Below are 26,262 nucleotides of genomic sequence, written 5' to 3'. Positions count from 1 at the left end.
AACCAGGCTTCCAAAGCCACCTCTTCCAGGAAGCCATCCTGGAGATCCCTAGTGGAGTTAATATCTCCTCATTGCTCAGTTGTGTCCGCTCTTTGTGACCCCATGGACTGCAGCATGCCAGGCTTCCCTGTCCTTCACTATCTCCTGGAGTTTGCTCAAATTCATGTCCACTGAGTCAGTGATGCCATCCAACCATCTCATCCTCTGTTGCCCCCTTCTCTTTCTGCCTTCAATCTTTCCCAGCATCTGGGTATTTTCCAATAAGTCAGCTCTTTGCATCAGGTGGCCAGAGTTCTGGAGCTTCAGCTTTAGCATCAGTCCTTCCGATGAATATTCAGGGTTGATTTCCTTTGGGATTGACTGGTTTATCTCCTTGCTGTACAAGGGGCTCACAAGAGTCTTCAACACCACAGTTCGAAAGCATCAAATATCTCTTGCTTTGCCCTAAAACTCATACACATCACTCTTCAACCATTTTCCACTCTGTGCTGTGATTCTCCTTCCCTCCTCCTCCCTCCTGTTCCTGTCTCTTTCTTTTGAAAAATCTCTTTCTCTTGTGTCTCCCACTAGCCTATCAGCTCCTATAGGGGAGGACCATGTCTTATTTACCTTTATCCACAGCAGTGAGTCGCATTGCATAGGTCTCAGTAGCTTCATGTCAAATGGATAAAGTAGCAGAAGAGATGGAAGTTTGGTGGCAAAGGGCAAGGTGGTCACAGAGGACCCACAATGTCAGAGGGAGACTGAGGGCTGGGACTGTACACGTGTGCCCTTTCTAGAAGAGGAGGCTTGGAAGGATGGTCCTAGCTGCTGCCCAGAAGGCTTCCTTGCTTTCTCCTTGCTTAGATGCTGATCTGCCCCACATGCCTTGGGCAGTTTTGACTTTCCATCAATGACGGGAAATGGGCTGGAAATGTATGTACTCATGCTACGGATGGGCTGTGTGACTGTGGAAGGATATTTCATTTCTTGGCGCCTCCATGGTCTCATCTATAAAACAGAGAAAGGACTATCGACTCCAGTGTTGGGCTGAGGCTCACACGCTGACAGGTGAGTACTCAGCCCAGCGCCAGGCAGCGAGCGGAAGCCCAGCACACGATTAGTGCCCTTGTGCAATCCTCACGTGCGTGCTGTTATCTTCCGCCTCCGGTTAAGCCCCACGTGGACTGCAAGGCAGGGAGCTGAGTTGGAAGGGTTTAGTTTAGGGCCACCACTCTCCCCTTCTCTACCTCCAGGCAGGCACAGCTGTGAGCCTTGGCAACCGAAGTGTGGGCATCTGTATTGTAGATGTTTAAAGTTTTCTGTATATTATGTGATGCTTTGACATGTTAAGAACCTCACTGGCTGGGGAGAGGCAGGCCCCTCCTGGGCTCTCCAATTCAATAACAAAGGGCTCCCCAGGGAGCCAAGGGCACTCTTTGATATGCAAACTAACCAATCCAGGGACCCTCTCTTCCTCAGTTGTGTAGCTGGTTCATACACCCCGAGGCAACTCTCTTCTGCCTTATCTGTCTCTCAGCCAGATAGGAGGCCTGTAATTGTTGTTGTTCAATAGCTAGGTTGTGTCCCACTATTTGGGACCCCATGAACCGCAGCACACCAGCCTTCCCTGTCCTTCACTATCTCCTAGAGTTTCCTCAAACTCATGTCCACTGAGTTGATGATGCCATCCAACCATCTCATCCTCTGTTGCCCCCTTCTCCTGCCCTCAATCTTTCCCAGCATCAGGGTCTTTTCCATTGAGTCCACTCTGCATCAGGTGGCCAAAATACTGGGAGCTTCAGCTTCAGCATCAGTCCTTCTGAAGAATATCGAGGGTTGATTAGTGACCGGCCCTATAGCCCAATCCCTGCTGAAATGCTTCAGAATAGCCAGTCCTTGACTATCCACCCAGCCCAGCCTGGCCTTTCCCACAGAAACCCCAGTAAAAGTCATAGCCAGTGTCTGCCTCGCTCCGTCCTTCTGCCTCCTGAGCACCCCGAGGTCTTTCCTTTTCCTTGTGCGTGTGGTGTGCTCCTGTCTCTAGGACTAGAGAGTATCATAACCTTCATTTTCCTGAGCCTTCCTCTGTCTCCGCCTGGAGTTGCATCGGACTGACCATCTCATAAAAGAATATAAAACAGCATTCCTCTCTGTTGCCCCAGGGGTTGAGTGTTTCTGTGCCGTGTACAGCCTGCCCAACTGCACATGGTAACTCTGCTAACCAGCCCACCTGCGGATCCGTATCTTTCATTGGGACAATTTTCCCATAGACGCCCAGGTACCCATAGGACAATCCAGAGCCCACACTGACTGAGAACTGGACTCTGGGAACCACATGGCTGGAATCCTGGCCAGGGAGCCAGTCCAGGCTGCCAGATGGCCAAGTCCCCTTCACAGGGCTCTAAATCGTGGTGGTCAGAGCCACTTCCAGGCTAGCTGCCTTCCACGCGGTGCATCTGGATACATTTCCTGGATGATTACTGGTGCACAGTGGGATGCCGGATTCACGGTTCCCAGCCAAATTATAGTTTGTACTCACATTTCGGAGCTGTGGTTTTGATAAATGTGTCTATTTCAACCCAAAACTTGTTAGGTAGGGTGAGCATATAATGCACCATCCAAAACGGGATACCCTTTGAGAGCAGGGGCTGAGTGGGATGCTGTTACTAACTTGGCTCACTCAACAGGCAGAAGGTGGAAGTGCGCTAGGTAAACTGGGTGGCCACACCTATTACTGGGCTTCCCTAGTGGCTCAGATGGGAAAGCATCTGCCTGCAATGCAGGAGACTGGGGTTCTATCCCTGGGTCGGGAAGATCCCATTCTAGTATTCTTGCCTGGAAAACGCCATGGACAGAGGAGCCTTCTGGGCTACAGTCCATGGGGTGACAAGAGTTGGACATGACTTAGCAACTAACACACACACACACACACACACACACACACACACCTATTGTGTGAGTGCCCTAATATCAAGTCAAGGACCAGAAGGAACAGGGTGGCCAGGAGCGAAGGGAAAGGTGTAGGCATCCATTAAGACTTGGACTTTGACCCTTGATCGACCACTTACCACCCGTGGGCTGTGGCCCAATGATTCTCAACTGACAGCTTGACCTCTAGAGTTGGGATGATAATACCTACCTCTATGTGCTAAATAGGGATTCCCAGTTGGTACTAGTGGTAAAGAACCCATGTGTCAATGCAGGAGATACCGGAGACAAGGGTTTGATCCCTGGGTTGGGAACATCCCCTGGAAGAGAGCATGGCAACCCACTCCAGTGTTCTTGCCTGGAGAATCCCATGGACAGAGGAGCCTGGAGGGCTACAGTCCACGGGGTCGCAAAGAGTTGAACACGACTGAAGTGACTTAGCACACATGCATGCGCTAAATAGAGAGAAGCGCTCCCCGAGTTCAAGTACAAAGTGGGGGCTTAGGCAATAAAAGTTCACTTCCCTGCCCGATGACTACACTGTCCACACCCTAACCCCGGGGACTTGTGAAACCAACTCGTGGCTGTGCCTGGGAGGCAGTAAGAGCCCCTGCTCAGGATGACGGTTTCCACGACTCAGTGCTCTGGCTTTGTGCATTTTTCTGAGTGTCCCTGTTTGTTGAAGGCACCTCATTAGTCAGGCCTCTGGGCAGGACCAAGAGCCGGACCTTGCTTTCAGCTCCCGTCAGATACGAGGACAAGTTCACAGGAAAGCCCCTGCCCCGGGCATGAAATACTCAGACCCTCAAGCCCCTGCTCCTGCTGCCAGGTCTCCTGGATCAGACGTCTGGGCTCTTTCTGCGGCTGCCAATCCCTTGACTGAGGTTCTGAAACTGGTGTGGGTGTGGAGCTCGTGACACCTGGAAGGTGGCGTCAGATGTTCCAGGTGAGAGTGTGTTTCAGGCTCAGTCCCATAGGGAAGAGAAGCACCATCTCCAGAGAGGAATTCCCACTGGGGTGTTTAGCCATGTCCGATCCACCTTTTCTTCCTCTCCAACCCTCATGATCTGTTCTCTTTAAAGAGCAGCTCCTCACTTCCCAAAGCTTCATCCTGCTGTTTCATATGAACAGCAGACTTTCAAAGTCCACTGACTTTCTTTGTAAATGCAATAAATGTACAGCTATTTAACTCTTAGTATTGTTTATCAAGCCATCTCCCTTGGGTAAACATTAACACCACCAGTTTCTACATCATGTCTTGGATCACCTCTTTATCTGGAGCCACCATCATAGCAACAGGCATGCAGAAGGCTTTCATAAAACGTGGGAGTGAATGAATGAATGGAAATCTCTGCATTTTTTCCTTCTCTGACACATCTTGAGATCAAATTGCCAACATCCATTGGATCATCGAAAAAGCAAGAGAGCTCCAGAAAAACATCTACTTCTGATTTATTGACTATGCCAAAGCCTTTGACTGTGTGGATCGCAACAAACTGTGGAAAATTCTTAAAGAGATGGCCACCTGACCTGCCTCCTGAGAAATCTGTAAGCAGGTCAAGAAGCAACAGTTAGAACTGGACATGGAACAACAGACTGGTTCCAAATCAGGAAAGGACAATGTCAAGGCTATATATTGTCACCCTGCTTATTTAACTTACACGCATAGTACATTATGTGAAATGCTGGGCTGGATGAAGCACAAGCTGGATTCAAGATTGCCAGGAGAAATATCAGTAACTTCAGATATGCAGATGACACCACCCTTATGGCAGAAAGTGAAGAACTAAAAGGCCTCTTGATGAAGGGGAAAGAGGAGAGTGAAAAAGTTGGCTTAAAACTCAACATTCAGAAAACTAAGATCATGGCATCTGGTCCCATCACTTCATGGCAAATAGATGGAAACAGTGGCAGACTATTTTCTTGGGCTCCCAAATCACTGCAGATGATGACTGCAGCCATGAAATTAAAAGATACTTGCTCCTTGGAAGAAAATCTATGATCAACCTAGATAGCATATTAAAAAGCAGAGACATTACTTTGCCAACAAAGGTCTGCCTAGTCAAGGCTATGGTTTTTCCAGTAGTCAAGTATGGATGTAAGAGTTGGACTACAAAGAAAGCTGAGTGCTGAAGAATTGATGCTTTTGAACTATGGTGTTGGAGAAGACTCTTGCGAGACTTCAAGGAGATCCAACCAGTCTATCCTAAAGGATATCAATCGTGGGTGTTCATTGGAAGGACTGGTCCTGAAGCTGAACTCCAATACTTTGGCCACCTGACGTGAAGAACTGACTCATTGGAAAAGACCCTGATGCTGGGAAAGATTGAAGGCGGGAGGAGAAGGGGACGACAGAGGATGAGATGCTTGGACAGCATCACCAACTTGATGGACATGAGTTTGGGTAAACTCTGGGAGGTGGTGATGGACAGGGAGGCCTGGTGTGCTGCAGTTCATGGGGTTGCAAAGAGTCGGACACAACTGAGTGACTGAACTGAACTGAACTGACCTGACACATCTTAGTAAGGGAATACCTTGTTTCTTTCATGGTATCCTTTTCACTGTCGCATAAATTTTGCCTGTTTATTTATTGTTCTATTCAGTGAAAAGCATGTGCTATGGACATAAATCAGTGTTGTGCATAGACATCAAGCTGGTTTGTACACATTTCCTCTGTGCCACGTGCTGCACTGGGTTCTAGGAATCCTTAGTGGGAGGTTCTGGCCTTTGGGGTACCCCTGGCCACACTCATCAGCCATCTGGAAATGGACCAGTCCTATGAGTCCTCAGAACCCTAACCTCTCACGCATGCATGGTAGGAGTGCCCTGCTAAAGGTGGGTGTGAGGAAAGAAGAATGTGACCCCATGGAGGCCTGGGCATCCGGCCTAGCACCAGGCAGCAGGATAGTTAAGGATTTCAACACCTGTTTCCCCAGCAAGATCTACACCCAGGCCGCCATGCGGCACTCAGGGGCTGCGGGTTGACCTGTGAGAAGCCTGGGGGACCGAGGGAGCAGAGGACAGCGTGGTTTCTGTCCCCTCCCTCCTCCCCGACACCTACTGCTTTCGGCCACCAAATATTTATAGGCTGCAGTCAATGAAGGCGCTTACAAAGGTACACAGCTCTCACGGGTCCAGAGTTTCCTAAATGTTTCCTCATTCTCTGAAAGCTCTAGGTAAGACTGAAGCTATTATTTCCCCAAGCACAGCACAAACTGATCACATTAGTAAATTCTCCAGGTAGGTGAGAGAACGCGATGGCACGTTTAGCAGGATCTATGCTGATCTCTTGGAGAAGGCAATGGCACCCCACTCCAGTACTCTTGCCTGGAAAATTCCATGGACGGAGGAGCCTGGTGGGCTGCAGTCCATGGGGTCACCAAGAGTCGGACACGACTGTGCAACTTCACTTTCACTTTTCACTTTCATGCATTGGAGAAGGAAATGGCAACCTGCTCCAGTGTTCTTGCCTGGAGAATCCCAGGGACAGTGGAGCCTGATGGGCTGCCGTCCATAGGGTCGCACAGAGTCGGACACGACTGAAGCGACTTAGCAGCAGCATGCTGATCTCCTCTAAGCTCTTTAAAAAAAATATTATTTGAAAGCCGCACATGTTAGTGTTCCTCATAAAGAATGAAATTGGGAAAATACAGAAAACAATATAAATGCCAACCATCACGCCAGTCTCAGAGATAAATACGCTACATAAATTGACTCTTTTGTCCCAGTAGTTGTCTGACATGTATAGGTTAGTATCTGGTTGTCTACAGAATTGAAATTACACTGAATATACCACTGTGTACCCTGATTATTTTTTTCTAAGCTTACACCATGAGCACATTCGTGGGCATGAAACACTCTTTAACATCATTATGTTGAATGGTTGGGGAATATTCTATTGTGGGATACACTATAATTCCTTGTAACCAGTCCATATCTTAGAGGAAATTATAATGCCATACTTCAGTGACCATCTTGGAATGTACATCTTTGATGGTAAGTTTCGGATGGCAGGGTCTGTATCTGCTTTATCTGCCACTGCGTACTTTGTGTCTAGCCCAATGTTGGAGAGACTAGACAGTCAGTGTTTGAATACAGACTTGCCACTCATTTGACTAACTCCTAGATTATTTCCTTATTAGACACTGCCAGTAGATAGGGTTCTATCCTATAGTTGACATGGCAACCCTACCAGTATAAATTATGAGGTCCGCCAGCTTAGTATAGTTCTAAAGAGGAGATGTTGGAGGCAAAGCAGGAATTCCAAACTCGGGAGTCCACAGACTGATAAAGCAGAGAGAGTCGATGGACTGATAAAGTAGAGCAAGCCGACAGCCGTCTCTGCCTTGAATAATACATTTAGGAACCGGGAAATCCATCGTGGTTCCTGACTTAACAGCTGACAAGCTAGTTTAAGTAATGAAACAGTGTCTACGTGTGGTTCACATTTTGACAACATGGTCATTTGTTAATTCCACATACTTAATAAATGTATCCTTCTCTGTGTAATTAGGAATCTCATTATCATTGCACAGATGCTGTTTGCCTGGAACAGGTGAAGTTCATCAATTTAATTAGATCAAACAATTAAAAATGGCCAAGCACCCACTCACTCCAACTGGACCCTGTACGACATGCTAGAAGCAGAGAGATGCCTAAGATTCACTGTGAACCTCAAGATTTAGATGAGAAGACTGGAGAACAATTGCAGTACCTGATATATGGATGTAGGTGACAGGTGGATGGATGGATAAATGGATGCATGAGGTCTGATGAAGGCATTATCCATAATACAATTGTGAAACATTCTTTTACATCATTGTTTTGAATGGTTGGGAATATTCAAACTGTCGAGGCTGTAGAAATGGAAAAGCAGGGAAGGCTTCCATGGGGAAGTGATTTTTACATGATGAACAGGAATTTGTCAGAGAAATAAGGGGAGCTGGCAAAGGCTGTCGGGAGTGAAAATGCATGGTTGCAAGGGGAAGATGAACAGACAAGTATGGCTAGAGATGAAGAAGTTGGCAGCAGATGATGGAGAGAAGTGCTTGAGTTCATCTTGGCCGATCATGACTTGTTCAAAGGTTTGGGCTTCCCCCTAAGGACACCCTAAAATGAAGATATGTGTGCACATGGTTTATTTGGCAATTGATCCCGGAAGTAAGATGAAGCAGTAAGGCAGTGAGGCAGGAGAGAGGAAAACCTATCAACCTATAAAGCAGCTTAGCCCAGTGACTAGCTGGAGTGCACTTCTAGTGGGGATCTTCTAAACCATGCAGGACACACCTGGTAATTCTCCCAGTTCAGGGATTTATCTGCCAACTCCCATCATGCACTTGAGGACACTCCTGGGGGCGTTAACTCCTAGACACTTCCACCTTGCATCAAGCCAGGGCCAAGTTGCAAACCAGAAAACGACCTCAGGCAGAGAACTGCAGGAATCTGATGGCATGACCTGGGGCTATACACTGACCTCAGGGGGGTTGGCTGGGCAAGGGGGCATCTAAAGCTTAGTGGGTAACAAGCTAGATCTCGGCATGACAATGCTGTGATTCAGTTCAGTTCAGTTCAGTTCACTCGCTCAGTCGTGTCTGACTGTTTGCAATCCCATGCACTGCAGCACTCCAGCCTCCCTGTCAATCACCAACTCCCAGAGCTTGCTCACACTCATGTCCATCAAGTCGGTGATGCCAACCATCGCATCCTCTGTCATCCCCTTCTCCTCCCACCTTCAATCTTTCCCAGCATCAGGGTCTTTTCCAATGAGTCAGTTCTTCACATCAGGTGGCCAAAGTATTGGAGTTTCAGCATCAGTTCTTCCAATGAATATTCAGGACTGATTTCTTTTAGGATGGACTGGTTTATCTCCTTGCAGTCCAAGAGACTCTTAAGAGTCTTCTACACCACAGTTCAAAAGCATCAAATCTTCGGTGCTCAGCTTTCTTTATAGTCCAACTTTCACATCCATGCATGACTACTGGAAAAACCACAGCCTTGACTAGACGGACCTTTGCTGGCAAAGTAATGTCTCTGCTTTTGAATATGCTGTCTAGGTTGGTCATAGCTTTTCTTCCAAGGAGCAAGTGTCTTTTAATTTCATGGCTACAGTCATCATCTGCAGTGATTTTGGAGCCCAAGAAAATAAAGTCTGTCACTGTTTCTATTGTTTCCCCATCTATTTCCTATGAAGTGATAGGACTAGATGCCATGATCTTAGTTTTCTGAAAGTTGAGTTTTAAGCCAAGTTTTCCACTCTCCTCTTTCATTTTCATCAAGAGGCTCTTTAGTTCTTCACTTTCCGCCATAAGGGTGGTATCATCTGCATATCTGAGGTTATTGACATTTCTCCAAACAATCATGACTATACAAGAATAATCTTCTTCCAGTGACTTAATACCATCAGTAACTCCTGCCTTGGGTGTTCACTGTTTCCTAAAGCCTGCAATGGACTTCTTTCTTGCTTTTCATGTAATTGCAACCTGTCTCTGCTTAAATGTCACCCACTCAGTGAGGTCATCTTTGATGATTCAATCTGCAGTGCGTCTTCCTCTGTGATTATTCTATAATAGCATCTTGATCCTTTCAGGTGTATATCATGTAGTATGCATTCATGCATGCATATATGCATATGTATAGGCATATGTATGGGAGAAGGCAATGGCACCCCATTCCAGTACTCTTGCCTGGAAAATCCCATGGACGGAGGAGCCTGGTAGGCTGCAGTCCATGAGGTCGCCAAGAGTCAGACACAACTGAGCGACTTCACTTTCACTTTTCACTTTCATGCATTGGAGAAGGAAATGGCAACCCACTCCAGTGTTCTTGCCTGGAGAGTTCCAGGGACGGGGGAGCCTGGTGGGCTGCCATCTATGGGGTCGCACAGAGTCGGACATGACTGAAGTGACTTAGCAGCAGTAGCAGCAGGCATATGTATGCTTGTGTATATATATAACGTATGTCCACATGTGCATATATTTGTTTGGTCTTTGGCTGTGTGCCTATCCCCATTATTTGCCATTGCATTCTAGACACCTAACATGTTGCCTGGCACATAGCAAGTGCTCAGTGAGGTCTGCTGGGTAAAGGAATCGGGGCAACAACCTGCCTCCTGTACCTTTTGGCAGAGGAAGTCTTCTTCCCCATTGTCCTGGGGCTGGGGGGATGGGGAAGAGCCCTGAGCAGTGGCAGGTTTCTGGGGGCGGAGGTGGGGGTGGTAGGTGGGTGGGAAGACTAGCCTCTGCTTGGCCCTGGGAAGGGAAGTCCAGGTCTCGGCACTGCACGGAGCCACTCTGTCATCATGGGGATGGGCTCTAGAGAACAGGGCTCCTTTCAGTTGCATCTCTTGGGGCTTAAAATATTTGCCCTCCTTAATGCATTCCTGCCTGGATGCATCCCTTAATCTCCTCAAATCCAGGATTTCAGCCTCACTGGTGTAATTAGCTCCTTGGAAGGTTTAGGAGTTTTTGTGTGAGAGCTTGGTGGCCCCTGGGAAGGAAGGATTGCCAGATCAAATCTGAATTTTGCTAAATCTGGCAACCCTACTGGGCTTGACCTTCTGCTGGGGCCCCGGAGAGTTGTGGGGGAAAGTGGCTGTCCCTCCAAGCTGGCTTGGTGCGTACCACGCCCCCTCCCCTCTACCCCGACAGACTTCACTCCTGCCCCGCACTGCCCACCTGGCTTCTCAGAGGCCAGTGTGACCCCATACACCGTCAAAGGAAACAGCTTGTAGCAAGGTCCCTTCAGTGTGCCAAAAATAGGCAGGTAGGCAGAAATCCTGAGCAGATGGGTAGACCTTGCCTGCTGTCTCCTTCCTATTTCCAGACCTGCCTTAGAGGTTTAAACACAGGCTTTGAGAAAGACCCTTCTGAGTGTGAATCCTGTTTCCGTCTTTGCCAACCATGTGGCTTTGGCTAAGGAACTTCACTTCCACAAGCCTCAGTATCCTGAACCGCAAAACGGGTTGATGATAATGGTAAATACCACATAGGGTGGTCGTCAGCCACACAAAATGAGTGCAAGGTACTTGGCAGCACGTGTTTTAAAAAATTAAGCAACACATACATTCCTGTGCTTAAATTTGTGTATGAAAATGAAGTTGCTCAGTTGGGTCTGACTCTTTGCTTGCCAGGCTGCTCTGTCCATGGGATTTTCCAGGCAAGAATACCAGAGTGGGTTGCCATTACAATTCACAAAATTTGAAAAATTGAAATTTTATAACTAAATTTCAAAACTGCTACTAGGTATTATCTTGGATCTCATTTATTCATCAGTTTGTCTGTTCAAAGAGTTATGAATAAAACTCAAATCGTGGTGCTGAGAGTACGAGTGGGGGAGGGTCTTGGGAAACCAGCGTGACAGGCAGCTCAGGGCCCCTGTGAGGGAGCCTTGTCTTCCTTCCTCACTCATCACTGCCCACACACTACTTGCAGCTAGCTCCACGCTTTCCCTGACCTTCTGTGCCATGTTTCCCGGCAGCCTGGAAAACTCACCTTTATCTGTAAGAATTCTGCTGACATAGCATCCCTCCCACATAGAGAATTAACCCTTCTTTCTCCCAAGTGCTTCGATTAGTGCAGACTCCACATTCTAGTTCATGTATGCAGTTGTTTATCCATCTCCTCCAGAGAGCTGGGAGTCCTCACAAGGCAGGAGCTGTCTTATGCATCTCTGTCCCTGCAGAGGCCTCTCCCGGACCCAGCACAGGCCGGGCACCTGTATATGTCACTCTGTTTCAATGGACTCTCAGGTTTATTCAGCCCCAGGGAAGAGTTCTCCTTCCTTGGAAAAGCGTGACTAGCCTGATTTCGAAAGCCCTTGATAGCATCCCCTGATGGACAGTCTTGGGTATCACTTTTTATTGCTGTTGTTGTTATTTAGTTGCTAAGTTGTGTCCGACTCTTTGTGACCACATAGACTGCAGCATTCTCCTCTGTCTCCTGGAGTTTGCTCAAGTTCACGTCCACTGAGTCAGTGATGCCATCCAACCATCTCATCCTCAGTCATCCCCTTCTCCTCCTGCTCTCAATCTTTCCCAGCATCAGGGTCTTTTCCAATGAGTCGGCTCTTCACATCAGGTGGCCAAAGTATTGGAGCTTCAGCTTCAGCATCAGTCCTTCCAATGGATATACAGGACTGATTTCCTTTAGGATGGACTGGTTTGACCTCCTTGCAGTGCAAAACACTCAAGGTACCACTCCCTCTTTCCACAAAAGCCAAGTCCAGACCTGACCTTGCATTAGCTGGACTCTTACTTTGACACCACATCCCAGCCCCAGGCTGAGCTCAGCACTGTCACCTCCCAAGGAAGAAGCCTCCAGGCCCCTCCCATCACCAAGGTCCCCTCCCTCTGTCTTCTTGTCAGAACAATGAAGCCGCAGCTCGGAAAGGCAGGGTATTCAGGAGACAGGCTGACAGCCCAATGGAACTTGCTGTCAGCTTGCTGACATACCTGGCGTCCCCATACCCCTGACTCAGCCTGACCACGGCTCGACGTTTATAACAGAGAACAGGGGGCCCTTGGGTGGCCTCCACTGCCCCCAGGACCACCATTGTTGGTGGGGGTGATGGTCCTTGGTCAGCAAGGAGGGAGTAAAAGGCCACCACCAGCTGATGTGAGAGCTACACGTGAGCAATTAGAGATGCTTGGGGAAACGTGTCATCGTCATGCAAGAGGGCTTGGAGTTGATGGTTAACTTTAAAAAAAATTATGTTTAATTGAAGGATAATTGCTTTGGAGTATTGCGTTGGTTTCTGCCATTCATCAATGTGAATCCATATAGCTCACTCCCGGTTTGAAGTGAAGTTATCGTAACCCCGATTTAGCCTGAGAATAACAAGGCAGAAAAAAAAAGTACAAAAACAAGCACGCTTATGTAATTTGAATATCTGTCTCCTTAAATCCATGCTGGACAGTCTAACATCATTTCCAACAGTACAATTAAAAATAACTAAGTGGGCGTCATGTGCTGTGTTGACTACTTGTATAAATACTGAATGAGTTTTCTCATTTTACAAATGGGAAAAAATGAGACTTGTAAAAGAGATGATACATAATCAGCAAGTAGCAGGGCTGGGGTCTGAACCCACATCCAGGTGCCAAGGCCAGAGCCCTAACCTCATGAGTAGACATATTCTTTCCTTAGTGGCTGAGTATTTGGTCTGAACCTCTTCTGCCAGCTCACAAAAATGAATGCCTGCTCCAGGCAGAGGAACAGGACACGAATGCCAGACAGATTTTATGGATACAAAGTAAGCAATAAAGCCGAGGAGGATAAAAAGCATCCTTAGCGTCCAAATATTCCTTGTGGGCTATTTTTCTTGCTGTTTTACACTAAACTGCGTCCCTTGCTCTCAGACCACAGACTCCCTCTCCTATCAAGAGTCAGTCCTTCCACCAGGCGGGCACGCAGCCCAGCAACATGGGATTGAGAAAAGCTCGACAGTGGAAGAGCTCACAGCTTTGAGACTTTGAAAATAACCATTCACTCCGGTGTGACACAGATGGGTACCATTTCATGAGGACTTCCCTCCTGCACACACGACAAGCTGGGTCCTACATCTGCTTTTATGAGCAAACATGGAAATGTTACAGGATAATTATGCCGTTATGTCTTCTCTTTGACGTAGGGCGTGACTTGGATAGAATCACAGTCACCATTTACCGTGCTCTCACTTGGGGTTGACGCTGTATTAAGGATTCCATTCTCTTGTTAACTGCATACCAGTCTGAGGAGGGTTGTGCTGTGATGTGAATTTTACACACGGAGAACTGAGACTTAGATTAAGCACCTTGGTTAAGATCATCCAGTAAATTGTCGAAGTTGGGACGCAAATACAGGTTGGTTGAGTTTAAACCTCTGTGCCCTAAACCTAAACTAGCATACACTAATACAGAAGACTGAAATGAATACTAATTCTTTCTTTAATGCATGACATTTCGTGTGCATTACCCACTACAATGCACCACCACCCAAATGACAGTGATATCTAATTCCTAGTGAATTCTTCCGAGTGTCAGGCTTATTAGAAGTTCCGTATCACTGATTCTCAAACTTGACCTTGCATTGGAGTCCCCTGGTGGGCTTGTTAAAACTCAGGTTGTTGGCTTCCATGCCAGAGTTTCAGACTCCATAGTTGGTCTGGGGTGAGACCCAAGGACTTGCATTTCTAACAACTTCCAGGTGATGCTGATGGTCTAGGAGCCATGCTGTGGGAAACCACAGCTCTATATGAATTTACTCACTGACTACTCACATCTCCACTTTCATCCTCATTGCAAAAATGAAGAAACCAAGGTCCTGAGGGTTAAGTAGCTTGCCCAAATAAAGAGAAATACGCCTTTAATCTGAGCTTCTCTTCTTTAAGCCAAGCCCAGAATAGCTTTATTTCTTTCTTCCTGATACTAAAAGCAAACCCCACCATAAGAGCTGAAAGCCCAGGGCCCAGTTTTCCCAGCTTGGGGCCATATTGCAAAGTTATTCTGATGTTTTGTCTGGTGTATATCCTGGGTTTAGTAATATCAAGTGGAGCCCAAATGGTTTAGGAGAAAGAAAGTATGCACCAGCCCCATTGTGTACACACTTATTCAGCCCACCAGCACTTACGAGCTGCTTCTGGGCACTCAGCAGTGCTCCAGACAACAGGAAGGATTCTCAGAAAGGAGAGAAGATAAGCTTCCAGAACTAAGCACAGGGTGGAGAAGCAAGGTCTAAAGGATGATCATTGTTGGAAATTCAACCAAGCAACCAGGCAGGCAAGTGGGGTATGATGATATGATGATGATAACTCATAATGGTCATCACAATAACTGTCGAGAGCCAGGTTCTCTGAAAAAGGACTCTGAGTGCAGACCTGCGTGCAGAGTGCTTATTGGGAAGTACTCATGGGAACAGCATCTGCAAAGGAGTGAGGGAAGCAGAACTGGGCAGAGAGAGAAGTTGAGCTGTGGCACACCTGCAAAAGATGATCATGCCAGTCCCACAACTGTTTCAAAGATGGGTGAGTCCTTCAGAGCTGTCTCTAGTCCTTCAGAGCTGTCTCCATGGATGCAGGGGGGCCGGGTTTCTGTAGCCCTGCGTCCAACAGTGCCCCCAGCAAGGGGCAGAAACCTTGAGCAAGGCAGCTCCCTCCCTCGACAGCTATTACTGGGGAGGGGACACAGCCGTGAGTCATCAGTAGCCAAAGCTTCCGGCAGCTCGGGAAAATGTGTACCTCTGTTCTGAAGGGTGTTCTAGATGGCACAGCACAGCATCCCCTACAGTTTCATTAGGTAACATTTGGGTACTTACTAGGTTTGGGCACTGTTTACATGTTTTACATATATTAATTTATTCAAGCCTCCCAACACTATGAGATAAGTATAATAACTCTACTATACACAAGGAAACTAACAAACAGCTAAGTAGTAAGTCATAGAAAGCAGGACTCAAACCCAGGAAGTCTGTTCCAAAGACTGAACGTTTAACAACTGTTAACTGTTCCTCTGACTCTTACGAATTTAAAGAAGAGAATCATGGTGAGAGTGGATGAATAGGGAGGGGAGTTGGCGCTGGTGAGAGTGATAGGTAAGGAAGTTTTCATCTAGGAGGTAAAGATTGGCCACATCACAAGAGAGCATGACATCGGGCCTTAGAAACCAATGGGTCTATCTCAGTTTACAGGAGAAACATCTGGTCTACCTTATTTTACAGAAGCAGCATTGCATTACCTCATTTTACAGGAAAACCTAAGGCACAAGATGGGAAAAGGCTTACCTAGGACTACACTGTGATGTTGTCAGACCAAAGGATAGAGCCCTACATGCCTGAATCTCTGGCATTCGGGTATCCAGAGCTCTAATTACTCTAAAGAGAAGCTGAAGGACACTCTGGCTATCCCTCAATCACCCAGATTCCACCCTGACCCACTCAAATCTATTCACCCTTCAGCAATACAGAATCTTATAAAACTGTCAACCCCAGGTTAAATTTCTGCTCAAAACCCTCCCATGACCCTGCATGGCTTTTAGGATAAGGATAAAATGGTCATCATGCAAACAACTAATCTCAAAAATATACAAGCAACTCCTACAGCTCAACTCCAGAAAAATAAATGACCCAATCAAAAAATGGGCCAAAGAACTAAATAGACATTTCTCCAAAGAAGACATACAGATGGCTAACAAACACATGAAAAGATGCTCAACATCACTCATTATCAGAGAAATGCAAATCAAAACCACTATGAGGTACCATTTCACACCAGTCAGAATGGCTGTGATCCAAAAGTCTACAAATAATAAATGCTGGAGAGGGTGTGGAGAAAAGGGAACCCTCTTACACTGTTGGTGGGAATGCAAACTAGTACAGCCACTATGGAGAACAGTGTGGAGATTCCTTAAAAAACTGGAATAGAACTGCCTTATGATCTAGCAATCCCACTGCTAGGCATACACACTGAGGAAACCAGAAGGGAAAGAGACACATGTACCCCAATGTTCATCACAGCACTGTTTATAATAGCCAGGACATGGAAGCAACCTAGATGTCCATCAGCAGATGAATGGATAAGAAAGCAGTGGTACATATACACAATGGAGTATTACTCAGCCATTAAAAAGAATACATTTGAATCAGTTCTAATGAGGTGGATGAAACTGGAGCCTATTATACAGAGTGAAGTAAGCCAGAAGGAAAAACATCAATACAGTATACTAACGCATATATATGGAATTTAGAAAGATGGTAACAGTAACCGGGTGTACGAGACAGCAAAAGAGACACTGATGTATAGAACAGTCTTATGGACTCTGTGGGAGAGGGAGAGGGTGGGAAGATATGGGAGAATGACATTGAAACATGTAAAATATCATGTAAGAAACGAGTTGCCAGTCCAGGTTCGATGCACGATACTGGATGCTTGGGGCTAGTGCACTGGGAAGACCCAGAGGGATGTTATGGGGAGGGAGGAGGGAGGAGGGTTCAGGATGGGGAACACATGTACACCTGTGGCGGATTCATTTTGATATTTGGCAAAACTAATACAATTATGTAAAGTTTAAAAATTAAAAAAAATTTTTAAAAAAATGGTCGTCATGCTGCCATGTGGTCATTCACCTGCCACTCACTCACTGTCCCTTCTTTCTCTCTTCTCCTCTCTTGCCACATTCTGGTCAGTTTCCGGAACATATGCAGATTCCACATTGTTGATTATTCTTGTAACCTCCTAACCTCTTCCCTTCACTGTTTACACCTCCCCAGCTCCTTGTCATCCTTAAATAGCAGTCCTAAGTTTGGTTCCTAAGTACAGTCATCTCTGATCCCCTAGACTAGGTGCTTAGACCTTGTATTCTATAGTCACAACACCATTTACTCCCTGCTTAGTGCCTATCACCACTGCCATTGATGATTGGTAAAGATGTATTATATCCATGAGACTGCAGGCTTCAGGACAGAGGCATTGGGTTAATGTTGCTCACTTTATAACACCCAGAGACTGACACAGTTACCTATCCTCAGGGCTTGTACTAGATAGATGAAGAAAGAAAGAGAGAGGGAGGGAGGGAGGAAAAGGGAAAGAGAGAGAAGGGAGGAAAGATGGAAGGAAGGGGAGAGAGAAAAAGACAAAGCAAAGAAGAAAAAAGAAGGAACGAGAAAAAGATAAAAGCAAGGAAGGAGAGAAAGAAATGGAGAGGGAAGAACAGAGACAGAAAGATACAGAGAAAAAAAAAGCAAGAGATAGAGATGCAGAGAAAGACAGATGCAGACAGAGGCAGAGCCAGGCACAGAGAGATGAGAGAGGCAGGGGCTGGCGGTGGGGAGGGCAGGGGATTACGAGCAAGTGTGGGGTGGAGGGTGGGAACAATGGGGAGCGGGGTGCGAGAAGGACTCGGGCTTGTGTGAGCAAAGGTGAGGCTGAGAGTTCATCTCTCTATCCAGTCAAACGGTTGAGGAGCCCAAGCGCGGTTTGAACAGGGACTACGTGGGGGATTCTCTGGAGTTTCTCATAGAGTGAGCCACAGGATGGACACTGTCAGAGGGACCAGTGGCCAGCCGGGGATGGGTAGAGGGCGGGGACAACGGTTGACAGCCTGGTGGGTGCCCATGAGAACAGGCGAGGCTGCTTCTTGCTGTATACTGCACACTTTCCCAGCTGAACAGTTTTTTTTTTTTTTTTCATCTTAATATGGGCAATAATATTCTGAAAAGCAAGTGTGGCCTTTCAAGTGTGTTGCTGGGAAGTGGATGGGTCCCTGGGGTTATATAAACTCAGCAAGACTAGTCTGTCTGTTTGGAGTTCTCAGCACATGTCCAGGGGCTGGAACTACGGAGGTACATTTTTCTTCATGTCTAATTATGTCTTATGTGTTTGAGGAAAGTGATGCTTGAAAAGGGGCTTGTGTGACAGCCCCGCTAATTCATGAGATCATTGTGCAGACACCTGTCTGGGAGGATGAACGAAGGATGCTGAGATCGGCTTTACCTGCCCCTTGCTCCAGGTTCCAACAACCAGCCGCCCGCTGACTGTATGATTTGTTGCTCTCTTGCTTCTGGCTGTTTAAGTGCCACAGTGGCACTGAGTAATATTTTCTAACCAGAGAGTGATAATAATAACATGATGATAATAGTAATAATAGCAGCTGACACTGGACTTTCCTGTATGCCGGTTAGCTTGCAAAGCCCACTCCATAAACCTCTTTTAAAATGCTGTACAAAAACTGAGATCGATATTATATCCATTCTTACAGATGAAGAAGTAAGATCCAAGGGAGTTAAAGCACTTATTCAAGGTCTCTCACCTGGAAAACAGAGAAGCTAGGATGAAAACCAGCTCAAACTTTGGAATCTGAGCACTTGAAGTTCTGTACTGTCTCTATAACTAACATAAATGCTGCCTTTTCCCCCTTCATTCCTTCTGCCCCTTTCTTCCTTCATTCCCTCTGCAAATACTCAGCAAGTAACCCCAGTATACTGGGCACTGGGCTGTGTGCTCAGGACATAGTGTTGAGGACTTCACACCATCCCTGCCTTCAGGGACACGGCAACCTACAGCTTATTTCCAGCTGGGAAATTAACAAGAGGAGATGCTCCAGCACTAAATCCGCCTGCCTCTTGGAAGGCTGGTTGTATCAACGGATGGCCCCCTCCTCCTCCTGAAGATAGCTCAACTCTCCTGAGTAACCCCCCAGGCTGTCCTCAGCTCCTGGGGTGGGGGGAAAGCTCACCGACAAAACCCAGAGAGAGGAATCCATTCCACTTCATTCTAAGCAGAAGCTGGGTTTCTCTGCACATGGCCTCCCAGTACTTAAAAAACATGAGCTCTATATTCAAAGAGACCCAAGTACACATGCAAGCCCATCCTCTTTATGGCTGGGTGACCTGAAAGAGGTAACTCAACCTCTCTGTGTCTTAATTTCCTCTGTTATAACGGGGATGAAACAGTATCTACCTCACAGCCACTGTATGGAAATTACTGGACTCTATTTCAGCTCTTATTCCCTCATGATGTGATATATATGTTCAACGAATATTGAATAAACAAAGCCTCTGTCTCAGAGGCCAAATTTAACCTTTATAATGTTTATAATAAAGATAGTTTCTTTGGCTCACTCATGACTTACTGTAAAAAAGTTAAAAGCAACTAAAAATAAAGATCAAGTGAGGCTTATCCAGACATAGACCCAGCTTGGAAGAAATGTTTTTAGATATGTTTTTCTTAACCTAAGGTATATTGCTGACTTGTGAAAGTCAGGCAGTGGCAGCCAGCATCAGAGGTTTCCAGAAGCAGGGAGGTGGGGCCTGGTGCCACGACACATCTCTGCAGCATCTTTGACATTTAGGAGGGTGAGGGCCTGTTTCTCGGGGTCAGCGGTTACAGAATGAGGGTCTTATGCATCCCAGGGGGTCCCCAGGCCACAGCCCTTCCTGCTGATGGCTGAGATGCAGTTAATCATCATCTCTTCTATTATTCATGGATATGACATGGATATTTAAGGATATGACAGAGGCACTTTATCCTCTTAAAATTTTCAGAGATTCCGTTTCCAAGAATTGTAGGCTCCTGGGGATTCGGGGGTCTTGCTATGGTGTAGACCCTCTTATCCAGGGCATAGGGTAGGGGGTAGACAGAAGACAGGGGCGGTGCAGACAGTTTTGAGGCCGGCTCTGTGGGGCAATCTCAAGAGCGATGGATGGGGGAGTTCCTGGCCCTGGAATTCCGAGTTCAAATTTGATCCTTCCATCTAATGAACGATTATGGGCTTGGAAACAACTCTGAAACTCTGGATCTGGGAAATGACAATAGCTCATTTTTACTGGGTGTTTATCATGTGCAAGTATACTGCTTCAAGTTCAGAGGTACCGCCTGAGGCTGGCCATAATGTTACCCCGCTTTACAAATGAGAAAGTCGACTCTCCAAGGGGTTGGAAGATGGAGCTGGGACTAAGCTCAGGGAGCCCAGCTCTAGAACTCATGGTCTGAAGTCTTCCCTGCTACGTACTCTCTCTTGGGGATGGTTGTTACGAGGGCTACATGAATTCTGTTTACAGTGACCCTGGTACACAACTGGTGTGGGACACAACTGGATGTCTTTGTCTCCTTCTGGCTCTGAGATCTCATGCATGCACCCTCTAGTTGCGTGCTGACGAGTACAGACTAAGCATGGCCGGACCATGGGATGATGGAGGGGGATATGGGTGAAACGGCCACAGGGCCTTGAAGAGGGGGCCTCATTCAACTAATAATGCACACCAGATGCAGAGAGGAAACCTGGAACAATATTCAGAATGTGGGATGGCATGAGCAAGACCGCCAAAGACAGCTTACTAGGCTGAAATTTACAAGATCCCTAGGAGTGATTTTTTTTTCTGAGATTAAATCAAGGATGGGACTCTCCTTAGCTCAGCATATACGTTTTCTAGGCCATAAAAAATGGCTTGCAACAGCGTTTTGGTTCACAAGTGTTTACTGCATTTATGATGTCGCAGTAACAAATCAGTGGTAAAGAATACACCTGCCGATGCAGGAAACACAGGTTTGATCCCTGAATTAGGAAGATCCCCTGGAGAAGGAGATGGCAACCCGCTCCAGTATCTTGCCTGGGAAATCCCATGGACAGAGAAGCCTGGCGGGCTACAGTCCATGGGGTCACAAAGAGTCGGACATGACTGAGCGACTGACAAAGACTTGATTGGGGCTTCCCAGGTGGCACTACTGGTAAAGAATCCAACACAGGAGATGCAAGAGACAGTGGTTCAGTCCCTGAGTTGGGAAGATCCCCTGGAGTAGGAAGTGGGCAACCCACTCCAGTATTCTTGTCTGAAAAATTCCATGGACAGAGGAGCCTGGCGGGCTAGAGTCCAAGGGGCTGCAAAGAATTGGACACGACTGAGTGACTGAGTACACACAGAGATTTGATTAGGTGTGTTATCTTCTCAGACCATCTGACTCTGCTACTGTCAGAGGAAATCAACAGCATCTTCAGAGATCGGATAGAGCAGTGGAGACTTGGGCAATTTAGATGAGAAAGTGACTGGCTCTGGATTGAATTATTTCCCTATACGATATTAAAGTTTCTTTCCAAATCACATTTAGGTTGGCATTTCTCACTTCCTGTCTGCAAATTCTGCTCCACAGCCTCTGATAAAGTCAGACAGAAGAAGTCTTGGTACCATGAGGACTGCACACTTTATATAAACTCAGTTAAGCAAACTTTATCCTAATTAGGTTGAATCTGATTTGTCATCTCATCATCATCAAGTTAGGAAACATATACCCAGGCCACAGCCTTTTTGGCTCTTAGAAATGTCTATAGCTGGCACTAAAGTAGAAGATGAACAAATATGTGTTGAATGAATGAATAAATGAAGGAATGAATGATGGAGCTGTTGAGTGGAAAGAGAAGTGTGTTCTAATCAGCCAGAGGAGGGTGTGAATCCTAGTTTTGCAATTTATTACTGGCTTTTCACCATGAAAAGGGAAACAACCCAGAGAAAGTAGCTCTATGAATTCATTTCCTATTGATGCTACAAAAAATTACCATCTAGTTCCATGGCTAAAAACAAATAAAACCAATTTATTCTGCCAGAGTTTTATATTGTAATAGGATATATATTACATTATATACAGAGGTTTTATATTGCAGTTCTGGAGATCAGAAATCCAAAATGGGTTGCCTGAGGCTAAAATCAAGGTTTTTAGCAGGGTTGTGTTCCTTTTGGAAGCTCCAGGGGAGTCCCTTTCTCTGTCTCTTTCAGCATCGAGGGACTGCCCACAGCCCTTGGCTTATGGTCTCTTCCTCCATCCTTGAGGCCAGCAGTGTAACATCTCTGAATCTCCTTCTGACTCTTTTTATCAGACCCACCTGGATAATTCAGAAGGGTCTCTCCACCTCAAGGTCCTTTCCTTAATCCCATCTGCACAATCCCTTTTGCTGTATAAGGGATTAGGACGTGGATGTCTGGGGTGGGGTGGGGGGAGTCAGGGATGGAGAGAGAAAGAGAGAATCACCCTGCCTACCACAGCTGTGCTGTGCACCAAGTCGCTTCAGTCACGTCTGACTCTTCGTGACCCTATGGACCATAGCCCACCAGGCTCCTCTGTCCATGGGATTCTCCAGGGAAGAACACTGGAGTGGGTTGCCATTTCCTCTTCTAGAGGATCTTCCCAACCCAGGGGTTGAACCCATGTCTCATGTCTCCTGCTGCCCACTGCAGCTGAGCCAAATTTATCCAATGGTGATGGGCAACACCCTGTACCTTTCCAGAGCATCACAGATAGCACATGAAAAGTACTCCCCAGGGAGCCCACCCCCCCATCATGAGGGCAGTGGCTGGCTGTCTTCTCAGGAGGAATCTAGGTCTGCCCTGGAGGTGGCCCGCTGGTCTTTCCACCATGGGGTGGTGACATGGTCTGGGCTCCCTTCAGAACCTGTTGGTTTTTTTAAGACTGTGTCAAGTCCACCCCATCTCACTTGAGTGTTCACATATGTGGATACGTGCTTGGCAAAAAGACTTTCCTCTCACGGTAACCTTGAACTCCATGCTGCATGCGTATTTGTGCATGCTAAGTCATTTCAGTTATGTTTGATTCTTTGTGACCCTATGGACCGTAGCCCATCAAGCTCCTCTGTCCATGAGATTCTCCAGGCAAGAACCCTGGAGTGAGTTGCCATGCCCTTCTCTAGGGCATCTTCCCAACCTAGGGATCGAACCCGTGTCTTTTGTCTCCTGCATGGGCAGGCAGGTTCTTTATCATTGGTGCTACCCGGGAAGCCCCCATGCCACATACCACCCATCAAATCTTGATTGGGAAAAATGCTACTTAGAGACCGAAGCACCTGAGAGCTGGAAGTCCAACCCCACCCTTCAAGTGTCCTTGGGTTTAGCCAGACCACATCCTTTTGGCCCCAGGCTATTCACTTTCACTAAACTTTGCTTTACTTAGTGCTATTAGATTATGAAACAAGCACACCATAAGAAGCAGCATCACAGGAGAAGTTGCATTTATGGTAACTGTTCTGTGAGTGGATGTTCATTACATGTCAGCATACATTTCTTATGAGAAACGACAGATAATTATCCCTGGCCTTAAAATCAGCACTGGGATTTCCCTGGTGGCTCGGTGGTTAAGACTCTGGGCTTTCACTGCAGGAGCATGGGTTTGATACCTGGTGGAGGAACTGAGATCCCACAGCCTGCATGGCCTGGCCAAAAGCAAAGTAACTAACAAACACCCCAGTACTGGTTATGGTTTTCCTGGTGACTGGTTTATCTCCATCAAGTGAACGCAAGTGCACATGGCTGATCATTTTTCTCCCTTTGCACAACCCACTCTTAGGAAGCCAAGAAGCTTCAGCAAAGCTATAAGACATCAAAGCCTGCATTATATGCCCCATTAGTTATCTACCCTCGTTGTCCCCTTCCCCCAGTTCCTTCCTGTTTCACATTTTTTTTCTTACTGTCCTTTAGTTTAGTTCAGAGTTTAGTCCTTTCGTGTCTGTGAGCCCAGAATAAGGCATGGTAAGAACTTCTGTTATTTCCCAAGACGTTTTTTTCTCTTTTGTGAGACCCAGGTCCCTGATACATTTCTCTTGGTTCCAAGAAGAACAAACTCAAATGAAAAACAAAAAATCAAAACATATAACCAAACAACGTCAATGCCGATGTTTCGACACAGACTCTCAGCAGAACTGAATCCAGCTCCACTGTAAAGCCTGGCACTGAGGCTGATAAAAGGAAAACAGGTCTCACACGTTACGTGCCGAGCACACCGAGCTCATAAATACCAGCGTTCTAAATGGCTTGCTTGCTGTTAACAGATTCACTGGCACTGAAATCCATTTCTTTTCTGGGGGATATTTAACTTTTATTGTATCTTTACTCATGGTCAAAAGACATTGGCCAATTTGCTAAAGTGATTGAAGATATTCTTCTTAAAGGCATTCCTTGTCTTCTTGGAAAGGAAAACCAGAAATGAGTTGTACAGTATATAAGGTTTTGGTAGTTGTAGAAAGCCAAGATTAAAAACAAAAAAAAACAACCTTAGTAGAACCACCAATGAAAAAAATCTTTAAGATATACGCAACCTAAGAGTTCATCTCTGAGTTCATAAAACAACAGAATCCTCAACCCCAAGAACCTCTCACGCCCTACTGGACAGTGTATCCAGACCCTCTCTTTTTAATCTCTATCCCCATAGAGCCCAAGACGTAGTATGTATTCAATGCACAGTCACTGAATTAGTGAGTAACATCTCACTCTCTGTCCATGGAATTTTCCAGTCAAGACATGACTAGTGACTGAGCACAAGTACCTCTCATTCTCAAAGGTTGGAGTTCTCCTCCAACCCCAAGACACCTAGGGGAACACAGTGCTTGCCCTGGGGCAGGTTGGCAGTACATATGATGTGACTGGTACTGAGATCCATCCAAACCATGAAAGAAATCTCTGCCATTCCTGAGCTCCAGGGCAGCAATTTTAATTTCCTTTATTTCTTCCCTTGTCAAAACATGCCTTACAGGTGACATTCCTACAAGCAACCGCTCTCATGGGTAGACTTAGGTTAAAGTGCCATTCCCACTGTGCTAGTACAATCTCCATCTGCCTCCCTGCCACTCAAGAAAATATATCAGAACACAAATGAACAAGGACACCATTACTCTGGGAAGTATCACGAATTTGTGGCAACTTACTGAAAAGAGTAAAGCCTCCGCCATTTTGGCATTTCAGATAATGTTAGTAGTACATGACCTACGGAGCATCTCACAGTGATTGACATGAAGGTTCACTGGGATGCCAAGGCTGAGAGTGAGTGCTTCTCTACAGAATCCACCACTGAGACACACCATCTAAGAGATCTTTCCAAACTCCAGAGAAACCATCTCTGAGGCTCACATTAACCCCAACACATTCGTCCTTATGAACTCTGCCACGCACGTGAGATTCAGGAGAACCACAGTGATCATCTCTACGAATGGACACAGCTCACAAAGAAACATCATCAACCGCGTGTCACTCCACTCTCTCCACCCTGACCTCGGGGAGGAGGACGCACAGCAGCCCACTCACCACGCCGCCGCCAGCCGAGTGTATGAGCACAGACATCCCTTCTCGGAGGTTGGCGACTTCGAAGAGCATCATGTAGGCGGTGACGAAGTTCATGGGGAAGGCAGCGGCCTCAGAGAAGCTCATGTCCTCGGGGATCTTGTAGACAAATTCCACAGGTGTGCACACTACCTCTGCCCAGGCGCTGTAATTGACAAATGCCATGACGCGGTCCCCGATCTGGCGAGAGGGAAGCACGGCGTGAGTGGAGGTTTCTTAGTCTTTTTGAGAGATTTCTCAAGTACACTTAATGATCTAGCAAAAACTGTAGAGTCCTTCCCAGGGGGGAAAAAAAAGAAATCTCAAACCCTAAAATATGCACACCTTCACCTCACCTGCCTTTTGAGGCATTTGTGGATGCTCTGAACCAATCTCTGCAAGCTTCCCAGAGGCCATGGAAGCCCCGGTCTGTATCCCTCTTCCGGAGCATAAATATCGACGTGCACCACGTTGCACGCCTTGGAATGTTAGCGTCAGAAGGTCACATTACCGATCCGACCTCTCATCTAATCTCCCTGTTTCAGGACGTGGAGGGTCAAAGGGGCAGGGCTGGGAGTCAGTCTGCTCTCTTTGGTTCTCTCCCAGCCCGTATTGATTCCCTGCCAGGCTAGTTCACTGCAGTATTTGCGTCAAAGGTTAGCACCGGATTACCGATGGCATTAGATGTGAAACGTGGTGCGTCAGAAAAGTCATGTAAATCTGAGTGCAGGGAATTGAATAAAAGCAACCAGGCTCAGAGAGAAATAGGAGACTGCCCGCGGGTGTGAGGAGC

The 26,262-nt window shown here is 46.6% G+C and overlaps 1 protein-coding gene across 2 annotated transcripts in view; it reads right to left on the bottom strand.

Annotated features, from left to right (window-relative positions):
* The window catches only part of VAT1L (vesicle amine transport 1 like), a 164,953-nt gene that overhangs the window by 103,332 nt on the left and 35,359 nt on the right, over positions 1–26,262 (bottom strand). For both annotated transcript variants that reach the window (XM_059876991.1, NM_001046624.2), the window contains exon 3: positions 25,455–25,670. In XM_059876991.1, the coding sequence (XP_059732974.1) occupies positions 25,455–25,670 (216 nt within the window). The remainder of the gene's footprint in view (positions 1–25,454; positions 25,671–26,262) is intronic.

The sequence above is a fragment of the Bos taurus genome, chromosome 18, assembly GCF_002263795.3.
Source record: "Bos taurus isolate L1 Dominette 01449 registration number 42190680 breed Hereford chromosome 18, ARS-UCD2.0, whole genome shotgun sequence".
NCBI classification, from domain to species: Eukaryota; Metazoa; Chordata; class Mammalia; order Artiodactyla; family Bovidae; genus Bos; species Bos taurus.
This window is presented reverse-complemented; position numbering and strand designations above follow the sequence as displayed.